Source organism: Bos javanicus, chromosome 29, assembly GCF_032452875.1.
Source record: "Bos javanicus breed banteng chromosome 29, ARS-OSU_banteng_1.0, whole genome shotgun sequence".
NCBI classification, from domain to species: domain Eukaryota; kingdom Metazoa; phylum Chordata; class Mammalia; order Artiodactyla; family Bovidae; genus Bos; species Bos javanicus.
The window spans coordinates 22,792,312-22,804,379 of NC_083896.1; the positions used below are offsets into that span (position 1 = coordinate 22,792,312).

General features: G+C 39.1%; 1 protein-coding gene across 4 annotated transcripts in view; it reads right to left on the reverse strand.

The window, feature by feature from the left end:
- ANO5 (anoctamin 5) overlaps positions 1-12,068 on the reverse strand; it is an 86,706-nt gene that overhangs the window by 12,467 nt on the left and 62,171 nt on the right. For all 4 annotated transcript variants that reach the window (XM_061406201.1, XM_061406200.1, XM_061406199.1 and 1 more), the window contains 6 exons: positions 11,630-11,781; positions 9,527-9,601; positions 7,527-7,749; positions 5,240-5,409; positions 3,950-4,047; positions 155-285 (listed from right to left, as the gene is read on the reverse strand). In XM_061406201.1, coding sequence (XP_061262185.1) covers positions 155-285; positions 3,950-4,047; positions 5,240-5,409; positions 7,527-7,749; positions 9,527-9,601; positions 11,630-11,781 — 849 coding nt within the window. The remainder of the gene's footprint in view (positions 1-154; positions 286-3,949; positions 4,048-5,239; positions 5,410-7,526; positions 7,750-9,526; positions 9,602-11,629; positions 11,782-12,068) is intronic.

A 12,068-nucleotide genomic window follows, 5' to 3' on the forward strand; every position in this document is an offset into this window, starting at 1 on the left:
GGGAAGACAGAAATACTGAGCCAATATTTTTCATTCACTGTCCAATGATTTATTGAACACCTACTATGTGCAAGGTAGGAAGAAATATTAAGAGATGAAAAACACTTATTTTACTTAGCTTCTTTCAAGTTTCAAGGCAGAGGTTGAAAATTACCTGTTTCCAAATACTCATAGAATAACTCAAGAGAACCAAAAGTTTCAAGGTCATGATCCTGCTCCCATCGACTGTATAGCTTTTCAGAGTTGGTTCGGGCTTTTCGGCGTCTCCACCAATTCAGAACCAAGCTGTTGGAAGTGGTAAAAGTAAACATGAAATAGGACTTAAGAGAAAGGGGTCAGAGAATCACAGTATTAGATCTAAAAAATGGAGGTGAGGGAGGGCAAGTAAGTTTAGATCACAGAACAAGTAGAGCGAGACATGACTGCAACTAAAGTCCAAGTCAAAATCTAGTGCTCTGTTCACATCTACTTGCTAAGGATGAAAGATCTTTATTTGGATGATAAAGAAAGTAAGACAAGCCTGCCTCTGCAGGGTAATGTATTTACTCAGAGACAGCTCTTTAAAGAGCACATGGAGGAGAGGTCACCACAGGACTGTTTTTATGTATTTAATTCACTGACCTTAACGATGTTGTGATACTAAGGCCACTTGGGGGAATGAGAAATGGGTTACAATAGAAAATGTATGACAAGGGAATACAGAAGTTTATCTAACACATGACAATAAATATAATAATCCTAAATAAGATATTACCTAAATCAATTCTCTATATAAATATATAAGAATATATACATTATATATATATATAATTTAATATATCATGATATAATTAAGAAAAGACTTTTTCAAAATTAAAAACTCAATCCATGTAACACATCACATTAACACATTTAAGGAGAAAAGTATAAAATCATAGTGACTAATGCAGAAAAATGCATTTGATGTATTTCAACAACCTATGAAAACCTATTTATGATAGAAAAGAAGAAAAAGAAGAAAATTGCCTCAGTCTGATCAAAAGCATCTGCCAAAATCGTGAGCTAAACATAATTCTTAACAGGGAAAAATTAGCAGAATTCCCCTTAGAATTAAGATCAAAATAAGAGTGTATATTATAACATTCAAGACTTTATTGGAGATCTTAGCCAAACAATAAAATGAAAAAGAAAAGTCAAAAGAACTGGAAATGAAAGAGAAATCTATGATTACAAATAGTAATGTGAATGGACTGCTTGCCTAAAAAACTCAAATGAAGATAGACAAAAATTATTACAAATAATAAGCGTTTATCAATATATTGCATTCCTATATACATCCTCAGCGATCAATGCAAAGAAATAGAGGAAAACAACAGAATGGGAAAGGCTAGAGATGTCTTCAAGAACACTAGAGATACCAAGGGAACATTTCATGCAAAGATGGGCTCGATAAAGGACAGAAATGGTATGGACCTAACAAAAGCAGAAGATATTAAGAAGAGGTGGCAAGACTACACAGAAGAACTGTACAAAAAAGATCTTCATGACCCAGATAATCACCATGGTGTGATCATTCAACTAGAGCTAGACATCCTAGAATGTGAAGTCAAGTGGGCCTTAGAAAGCATCACTATGAACAAAGCTAGTGGAGGTGATGGAATTCCAGTTGAGTTATTTCAAATCCTGAAAGATGGTGCTGTGAAAGTGCTGCACTCAATATGCCAGCAAATTTGGAAACTCAGCAGTGGCCACAGGACTGGAAAAGGTCAGTTTTCACTAATCCCAAAGAAAGACAATGCCAAAGAATGCTCAAACTACTGCACAATTGCACTCATCTCACACACTAGTAAAGTAATGCTCAAAATTCTCCAAGCCAGGCTTCAGCAATACATGAACCGTGAACTTCCAGATGTTCAAGCTGGTTTTAGAAAAGGCAGAGGAACCAGAGATCAAATTGCCAACATCTGCTGGATCATCAAAAAAGCAAGAGAGTTCCAGAAAAACATCTATTTCTGTTTTACTGACTATGCCAAAGCCTTTGACTGTGTGGATCACAATAAACTGTGGAAAATTCTGAAAGAGATGGGAATATCAGATCACCTGACCGGCCTCTTGAGAACCTATATGCAGGTCAGGAAGCTTGGGGCTAGAGCACTGGGACGACCCAGAGGGATGGTACGGGGAGGGAGGAGGGAGGAGGGTTCAGGATGGGGAACACATATATACCAGTGGCGGATTCATTTTGATATTTGGCAAAACTAATACAATTATGTAAAGTTTAAAAATAAAATTAAAAAAAAAAAAGAATTGGACATGGAACAACAGACTGGTTCCAAATAGGAAAAGGAGTACGTCAAGGCTGTATATTGTCACCCTGTTTATTTAACTTATACGCAGAGTACATCATGAGAAATGCTGGACTGGAAGAAGCACAGCTGGAATCAAGATTGCTGGGAGAAATATCAATAACCTCAGATATGCAGATAACACCACCCTTATGGCAGAAAGTGAAGAGGAACTAAAAAGCCTCTTGATGAAAGTGAAAGAGGAGAGTGAAAAAGTTGGCTTAAAGCTCAACATACAGAAAACTAAGATCATGGCATGTGGTCCCACCACTTCATGGCAGATAGATGGGGAAACAGTGGCAGACTTATTTTTTTGGGCTCCAAAATCACTGCAGATGGTGATTGCAGCCATGAAAATAAAAGACGCTTACTCCTTGGAAGGAAAGTTATGACCAACCTAGATATAGGTTGAAAAGCAGAGATGTATTGAAAAGCAGAGATACTACTTTGCCAACAAAGGCCCGTCTAGTCAAGGCTATGGTTTTCCTGTGGTCATGTATGAATGTGAGAGTTGGACTGTGAAGAAAGCTGAGCGCTGAAGAATTGATGCCTTTGAACTGTGGTGTTGGATAAGACTCTTGAGAGTCCCTCGGACTGCAAGGAGATCCAAACAGTCCATCCTAAAGGAGATCAGCCCTGGGTGTTCATTGGAAGGACGGATGCTGAAGCTGAAACTCCAATACTTTGGCCACCTCATGCGAAGAGTTGACTCATTGGAAAAGAGTCTGATGCTGGGAGGGATTGGGGGCAGGAGGAGAAGGGGACAACAGAGGATGAGATGGCTGGATGGCATCTCTGACTTGATGGACGTGAGTTTTAGTGAACTCCGGGAGTTGGTGATGGACAGGGAGGCCTGGCATGCTGCGGTTCATGGGATTGCAAGAGTTGGACATGACTGAGCAACTGAACTGAACTGAACAATAGACACTACACTTTCCTTTACCACAATCCGGTGTCGGTAGATTGACTTACTGTGGGCAGGCAATTGGACCTGAGTTTGGTTCAGTAACAGATGTGTCCACGACACACAGATATCTTCAAAGAGTTTGACTTCCAGTAATTTTGAGAAATAAAATGCAACTATAGAATAATTTACAGGGCATATAACATTTAGATTCCCCAGTGAAATATTCACAGGAGACAGGGATAATTATCTTTCCCTAAACTACACTCAAGCAAACAGAGATGCATATTTAAAAGTCTGTATTACCTTTATATACATTTGACTGTTGATTAAAAGTGGAATAGCACTTAACATGTATATTACCCCATGTAAAATAGATGACCAGTGCAAATTCAATGCAAGAAGCAGGGCACTCAAAGCCAATGCTCCGGGACAATCCAGAGGGATTTGGTGGGGAGGGAGGTGGAAGGGGATTTCAGGATAGGGGGAAACATGTGCACCCGTGGCTGGTTCATGTTGATGTATGGCAAAAACCACCACAATATTATAAATATCCTCCAATTAAATAAATATTTTTTTAAAGTGAATTTTTTGTTGTTGTTGCTATTGACTTAGACATTAGCTAACAAAGGCACCATGATAATCAAAGAATTCCACCTTCTTTCAGAGGAAATCTCTCATGGTTACTTAAATCAAGACAAAACTTGTAAATCATACATACGGATAAATGGCCTCTTTAATGTTTCCAAAGATTTGTTTCCCAGTCATTATGATGGTCAACTGGGTTGTCAGTTCTACTAGGCAGCCTGCAGGATCACACTAGCAGGAAGAAAAAGGAGAAAAATTAAGTGAATGATGAAAGATGGACTTCTGCAACAAAAGAAATCTCAAACCAGAAGGTGAGAATCTGAAGATTTGCACTGGAACAGATATTAAATGATACAAAGGGATATTCAGGTCCAAGTTTCAAGCATGATCACAGTGGTGGTGGTGGTAATTTAGTCGCTAAGTCATGTCCGACTCTTGAGACCCCATGGACTGTGCCTGCCAGGTTCCTCTGTCCATGGGGATTCTCTGGGCAAGAATACCGAAGTGGGTTGCCATTTCCTTCTCCAGGGGATCTGCCCCACCCAGGAATCAAACCCAGGTCTCCTGCATTGCAGGCAGATTCTTTATCGACAGAGCTACTAAGGGAAGCTAGTAGATTCAGCTGTGAAATACGTTAAAACACACACACACACACACACACACACACACACACACGTTTCTGGGCCTTATTCTTAGAAAATTCCGAATCTTCCTATCTGTGTTAGGGCCGGAAGTTGTTATTTTCTTCATGTGATCTGGTTGCAAGCCAGATTTGGAAATCACTGAGCGGGTCTAATTCTACACCCATGCGGGGAGCCCTTTCTGCTGTACCTCCAGGAAGTTACCATTCATCCTTTGCTGGGAGCCTTCAGGAATATAGAACTTACTTATTCCAGTTCATAGCTCATATTTTATATCAAACAATGGGTACAATACAACTGTCTTTCCCCAAATAAACTGGAGAGTCTATCAGATAGCAGGATTCTAAGACCAATATGCTCCATGGACAGAGTCAGTATCTCACACTTTTCTTGAAACTTGATAAAATTTGAGTAAGTGTGGGGCACACCAAAAGGTACTGGATTAACAGTGAGCTGCCGCTGCTGCTGCTAAGTCACTTCAGTCGTGTCCGACTCTGTGTGACCCCAGAGATAGCAGCCCACCAGGCTCCCCCGTCCCTGGGATTCTCCAGGCAAGAACACTGGAGTGGGTTGCCATTTCCTTCTCCAATGCATGAAAGTGAAAAGGGAATGTGAAGTCGCTCAGTCGTGTCCGACTCTGTGTGACCCCATAGACGGCAGCCCACCAGGCTCCTCCGTCCATGGGATCCTCCAGGCAAGAGTACTGGAGTGGGGTGCCATTGCCCTCTCCCTAACAGTGACCTACTGAAGCCATAAATATTACCTCTCTAGAGAATTCTTACCTCTTCACTTCTCCACACACCAAACAAATATGTGTATTTTCCAGGATATCCCACAAATTTCCCTTTAAAGAACGCTACGTAGAAGCAGGATGAATAATAATTTACAAACTGAAACAGGAACATTTTCAAGGTAAGACTGCTCTCATACTCCTGGTGAGTCCGAGGAATTTCTGATTTAAAAAAAAACAAACAACAAAAACAAGGTTTAATAACACACCTTCCTGTTTCTTCTTAAAGTGTTTTACTCCCTGGGACAAGTGGATAGCTAGTCATATTACTCACAGTCTACTGAAATGCTCCCCACTCAGTTCATAACTGACCAATATTAAGTAGCCATGGATGTGTACTAAACTTTCCAGAACCAGCATTGCATTAATCTCATCACCAGAGAAGCCTGGGAAGCCATCATTAGTATGTTTAGAGGGGTGAAATACTTGCCTAGGGACACACAGTCAGAATACAGAATTCAAACCCTTATCAAACTGAAGCGCCTCCTGCTCATCTCCGTGATTCCCAGGATATCTGTGTGTGTGTCTGTGTGTGTCACTCAGTCATGTCCAACTCTGCAACCCCATGGACTGTAGCCCACCAGGCTCCTTTGTCCAAGGGATTCTCCAGGCAAGAGTATTGGAGTGGGTTGCCATTTCTGTCTACATATCACTACATGATATCCTGTAAATATTTCAGATCTCTCTTGTCTGTTTCCAATCCAGTTTAAACAAAGTAAATCATATAAAGGGCAGAGGGTGATTTCCACATTGAATTGTGCTTCCCTCTCATGAATTAAATGGGTTTATCAATTTTTAAAATAATGTCATGCAAACAGTGGCAGCGATAGTACACATTTCCCCTCTCCTTCATTTAAAGTGGATTATCATGATCTATCACTTAATGAACTCCAAAGATAAGAAAATGTTAAGAGTCTCTTCACACCACAGGAGAACAGCATGAGCCGTGAAAGAGTAAGGGACCATGTTTTTCTGAGATGGTATCTTCCAGGGGTATGAGCTGATCCAGCCAAAACCATGACATGTTCAGCAACATGGAAATGGTAACACATATTCTAAAGACACAGATAACTCCTCCACTTTACTAAAATTTAGTTGCATTCCTACAAAATCTCTAATGTGAGTACAGGTGATGAAAGCTAAGGTATTTTTAGGTGCTTGGGTTTTAGGTGCTTATACACACACACACACACACACATATGTATACACACATATATGTATACACACATATGTATACACACATATACACACATATATGTATACACACATATGTATACACATATACGTATACACACATATATGTATACACACATATGTATACACACATATATGTATACACACATACACACACACACACTGTTGTGAACTCCAAATTTGAAAAGAATATTTAATGGCAGTGACTTCCCAGTGTTTACCCTGCTGCTGCTGCTAAGTCACTTCAGTCGTGTCCAACTCTGTGCGACCCCATAGATAGCAGCCCACCAGGCTCCTATGTCCCTGGGGTTCTCCAGGCAAGAACACTGGAGTGGGCTGCTATTTCCTTCTCCAGTGTTTACCCTACTGCTGAGTAAATACTGTGCTGCCTTTTTTGTTACCATTGGTCCAAGGACAGTGCACAGATTTGGAGAAGAGGCAGAAGCTCTTGGAGAGTGCAGTCACAGAAGAAGCTGAGGCAGGAGCTAAGTCTCTGATCTCATCTCCGGCTTGCTGGGGGCAAGGGCAGGAAAACCCTGTGCTACTCTCCCCAACTGACCCTCCCATTCCACCTGGGACCTCTTTACCTTCCCTCATGGCTTTAGGAGAAATTTTCACAAGAACATAATCCAGGTCTTAAGAAATGGCAACTGAAAAGAAAAGCACTAACTTTTAGATTTATTCAGGAGGACCTGATTGATCTGCTTTTCTGACACAGGCTTTCAAAATTCAACACCTTCCAAAAGCCATATACAAGAAATAAAAATTATCTGTGTCTTGAGAAATGTGTGAGGATTTTATTTAGGCTTCAATTAATCCCATCAAGGAAGGATTAAGGCAAGAATATGCAAAGAAGATCTACAGAGGCCTAATTCCTTTTAGTTCTTCTTCCTGCTTCCATTATAATAGGCCTGAATGTAGCTGTTAGGGAATCCTGAAGTACCAGGCTATGCGTCTACCTGTAGAGCAAAACTGTCTTGAAATGTGCTTTGAAAAGTGAACTCCCTGGGGGCTGATCCAGAATGAAGGTGTAACATTGGCAGGAATTCTTTTTCAGAGTCATACTAATGATTTGGCCAGCTTACCCATTTTTGTAATCCAGGCAGATATCTTTTCATAAAAGAAATTCAAGATCAAGATGACAATAAAGTTCAAGCACGATCCAGAGAGAGATGTGGTTATCTGGGGAGTGAGGAAACTTTTGACATGCTTTAAGGATGCTTCACTTTCCATGAAGCTAGCAAATGTAGCAAAGACTGACAGGCGGTATACAATCACAGCTACCATACACGCGACAACCAGAGCCATCTGGGGGAGGGAAACAAAAACCGGTCACTCTGGTCTCTGTATCTGTGCGACACATACATAGCTGAAACACACTCTTCTCTTCAGCTCATATATTAAGTTTAGCAGATCTGATGTGGAGAGCAAGCCAACCAGTTCCTCTCACTACTGTTGTTGTTTAGTTGCTCAGTCATGTCCAACTCTTGCGATCTCATAGATTGTAGCCCACCAGGCTCCTCTGTCCATGGGATTTCCCAGGCAAGAATACTGGGTTGCCATTTCCTTCTCCAGGGGATCTTCCTGACCCAGGGATCAAACCCACATCTCCTGCTTGGCAGGCGGATTCTTTACCGCTGAGCCACCAAGGAAGCCCCCTCTCACTGTAGATGGTATAAATGGCAGGAAATGAAAACTAGGAAAGTAAAAAGGTTAGAGATAAGGCATATGGTAGCAGCTGAGTAAGTAGAAAATAGAAAAGTACTCATTGCTTATCCTCTAAGTCCACCCTCTTGAACAAGTTGGAAAATTAGCCAGCAAGCCAGCATCTGACTGTGGCCTTACCTGTTTCTGGGTAGCCCTCTAAGATTTTTCCTTTTTTTGCATTTTTAAAAGATTATAAAGAAGAAGACAATTATGTGTAAGAGACTATTTGTGGCCCACAAAACCTATAATATGTCCTTTACAGCAAATGTTTGGCAACCTCTGCTTTAGTTAAATATGTATTGTGAAGATTACATACTTCCTCAAGAAAAATATGTTTAAAAATTCAATTTTATTTCCCCTTACAATATTGCCATTAGCAGTCTGATATGCCTGGTAGTTCAGATATTTGTATAGATCCAGTATAAATTTTATAGCTTCCCATACTGCAAAATCACAAAGATCTTTATAACAATGATTGGAGAATTTTATTGTGAAAGTTGAGGAACTGAATAAAATTAAATGAGTACTAGAAATAAATGACAGTGATCTTACCACACTCTAGAATATTTTTCATTTAGTGTCCCCAATTGATTATAACCCCTTTTAATTCTATCATCTTTCCTAAAATGATTGTTATATCATCTAGGAAAATACATATTTAAATAGAAAAACCAAGCCTTTAATAAAAAAGGTTAAAGATTAAAAAAATTATGGGACAACATGGAGTAGAGAGGTTAATCAATAGTCTACAATTGCCAATTATTTATACTTCAACAGGCTAACATCTCAGAGAGTAACTTTGTCTGTTTCCTAAAATTAAAGGTTAACTGTAAGAGGGCATAGATTTGGAAAGGGAAGGCAGGAAATAGATTATGAAGATGGAGGAAGCTATTAGGTAAAAGACATGGAGAAAATCTGACTCCCTAACAATGGGATATACTAATTAAATTCTTTAAGTAGAAGATGTAACATTTTCTTCCATTATTTTGGCAAGAGAATGAACCTTAATGGTATTGTATAGATACTCTAGATGGGCATAAAGACAAATTAATAATTTTAAAAAAAATTACCAAATAGCTCAAATTGTTTATTATACTGTTCTGATTTCAAGTTATCAACGAAGAGCTGGGGGAGGAGGAGGAATAGGCTTTAATATAAAGCACCTTTCTCTCCCCACAACTCTTTTTCCAAGGTTTAATTATGACACATCCATGTAAATTACAGTTTATTTTATGTAAGTGCTCCATTCAAGATAAAAACAAAATACCGTGGAGGGGGAGGGAAGAGAGGGACGCGGGCCATTGCAGATGAAACTGTTGAAGTGACCCCAATATGATCTGAAATCAAATAGATGACAACGGTTTTAAAGAATGCTCACCCATAATGTCACTGTGACTCCCGATAAAATGTACCATGGAAGACGGCTACATAGAGGCAAGTAAGGTTCCATCTCCTGTAATTTTGAAGAAATCACAGCAAAATTAAAAATCTACCGTCAGAGTCGGGCTTCCAAGCCATAGTCAAAACCACAAAGCCCAGTTCAAGGCGCTCAGAATCAGTGGATTCACCGTAGCTCGTGGGAAGCTGTATGCTAGTAGTGGGTCCTTACGTTTAGGTAGAAACCTTTAAGGCTCCTAGATGGAATGTTCTACAAATGATAAGACTTTATAAGATATACATTATTTCCTGAGTGTTGAATTCTAGTGGTATTTAGGGCAACACAGACAGGAAAAACAAAGCCAAACCTGAAGGCTGCTGCTCAAGTGGATATGCTTTAATGACGCTAACATTTTCTAACTGAGTTAAACTGAATTGGGCAGGCTGCCCAAGAGCTCTACTGAACTTCAGGATGTCTGTGCATACATCTGATGATGTACATGTGTGTATCCAATGTTTGTGTGTTTGTATGTGTGTGCATATTTGTGTGTACACTTGTGTGGGTTTTCACGCATGTATGTGCATGTTCCTAACAGACTCAAATGTAAGAGGTTAGGTTGTGCTTTACGATTGAAGAAGCACTGCAATGAAGTTAAAAACAAAAACCTCATTTCCAAAACCATTAAAGCTAAGTGAAGTAGATGATTCACAGTGAACTAATACATATGTTTTTTTAACTGGTTTCAAATGTAAACATTTGAATACATCTTGGTTTCAATACATCTTGGTTTTAGGTCAATAGTTTTTGGCAAAGCCAACTGAACTGCTTTTATATTCTTTTCCTATCCCATGAAGTATGAACAGATATACATCAAATCATTATTAGGATAATATTTCTTTTAATATATTTCAATTAATTTCAAATTATTAATATATTTTCTGAGGTGATTTTTCTCTTCATTCATTTACTAAATTTTTTGTATTGTTTCAAAGAGATTTAATAAATCTTTAGTGAATGCCTGAACTGTGAGGATTTTGAGTGTTATACATAAGCATAGTGTCCTGAACAGAGTAGGGAACTGTACTGAAGAGATTTTAGAGGCTTTCTAGTCTCCCTTTAATATCATCAGGTAACATGGTGATTATAGAGTATGGCAAGGTAAGAACTCTAAGAATATGCGCCAAGAGTTACAAAGTACCTTTCATTTTCACATGAAACAAACATGAGTTAACAAGAAGTCAAAAAACTCAATTAACAACATACAGCCAGTTTGCCAGTTATCCCCAAATCTAGACTTTCCTTTCTAGACACCGGTGCAATTATCTTCCCATTACAGTCAATTAGTATGGAACAGATGGATAAACTTTGGTCTAATAAAGCAATCAATCATAAGCTCCTTACCTTAATACAATACCATTTTAATTTTCACACATTAACTTAGTATCATTTCCATATATGTGTGTGTGTTTCATATATATATATATACATACAAATTTATATATAAAGTCCACAACACACTATTTTCCATTTCATTTTATTTCCCTTAGCACTAAAACCAGGTATTCTATGTATGATGGCTTGGATCTGCTTCAAAATAATTGCAGGCGGCAAAAGCGGTAAAGAGCCTGCCTGCCAACGCAGGAGACACAGGAGACGCAGGTTCAGTCCCTGAGTCGGGAAGATCGTCTGGTGGAGGGCATGGCAACCCACTCCAGTATTCTTGCCTGGAAAATCCCACGGACAGAGGAGCCTGGTGGGCTACAGTCCACAGGATCACACAGAGTTGGACGTGACTGAAGTGATTTAGCACACACTCACGCATGCTCACTCTAGTGGCGGGGGGGGTGGGTGTGTAAAAGAAAAAAGTGCCCATGAATTAATAATCATTGAAGCTGGGTGATGACTCCGTCCTGGGACTCATTACTCTTTTCTACCTACTTTTTCATGTGTTCAAAATGCATATTAGAATCAAGTAAATAAGTTTATGTGATTTATATGTTGGAGAATATTCATATTTAACAGCAGATTAAAATACACATCATTGAGAGGCCACCCACAGTGTGTCCACTGAAATACACTGCCTATGTCAGTTTCCTAATATACCTGAGTCACTGCATTCAGTTTCCTTTTGGTACACATAGCTTCAAATTCAGGTCTTAGCTGGAGCTGCTGCTGCTCCTCTTCAAAGTCTACCAGGTCCCACTCATATTCCAGTCTGGCTTGTCGTCGCTTCCAAAACTCCAAAAACAATGTGACTATGGGCAAAGAAATATATAAAAACAAATGTAATAAGGAGATAGCACAATAAATGAATAAGAAGTCAGTACCTGGGTTTTCTTTCCTTTAGAAAAAACATTTTGGTTGTATGATGGTTATTCTGTTACTATTATGTTTGATGATAAAATTATAATACTATGAATTTTAGTATAATACTACAAAATAGTATTAAAATAACTCTATATATATAAATACAAATTAGTTTCTTAGACAAACACAGAAAAACTTTTTTAGGCACACTATTCTCTTTCTGCATTCAGATAAC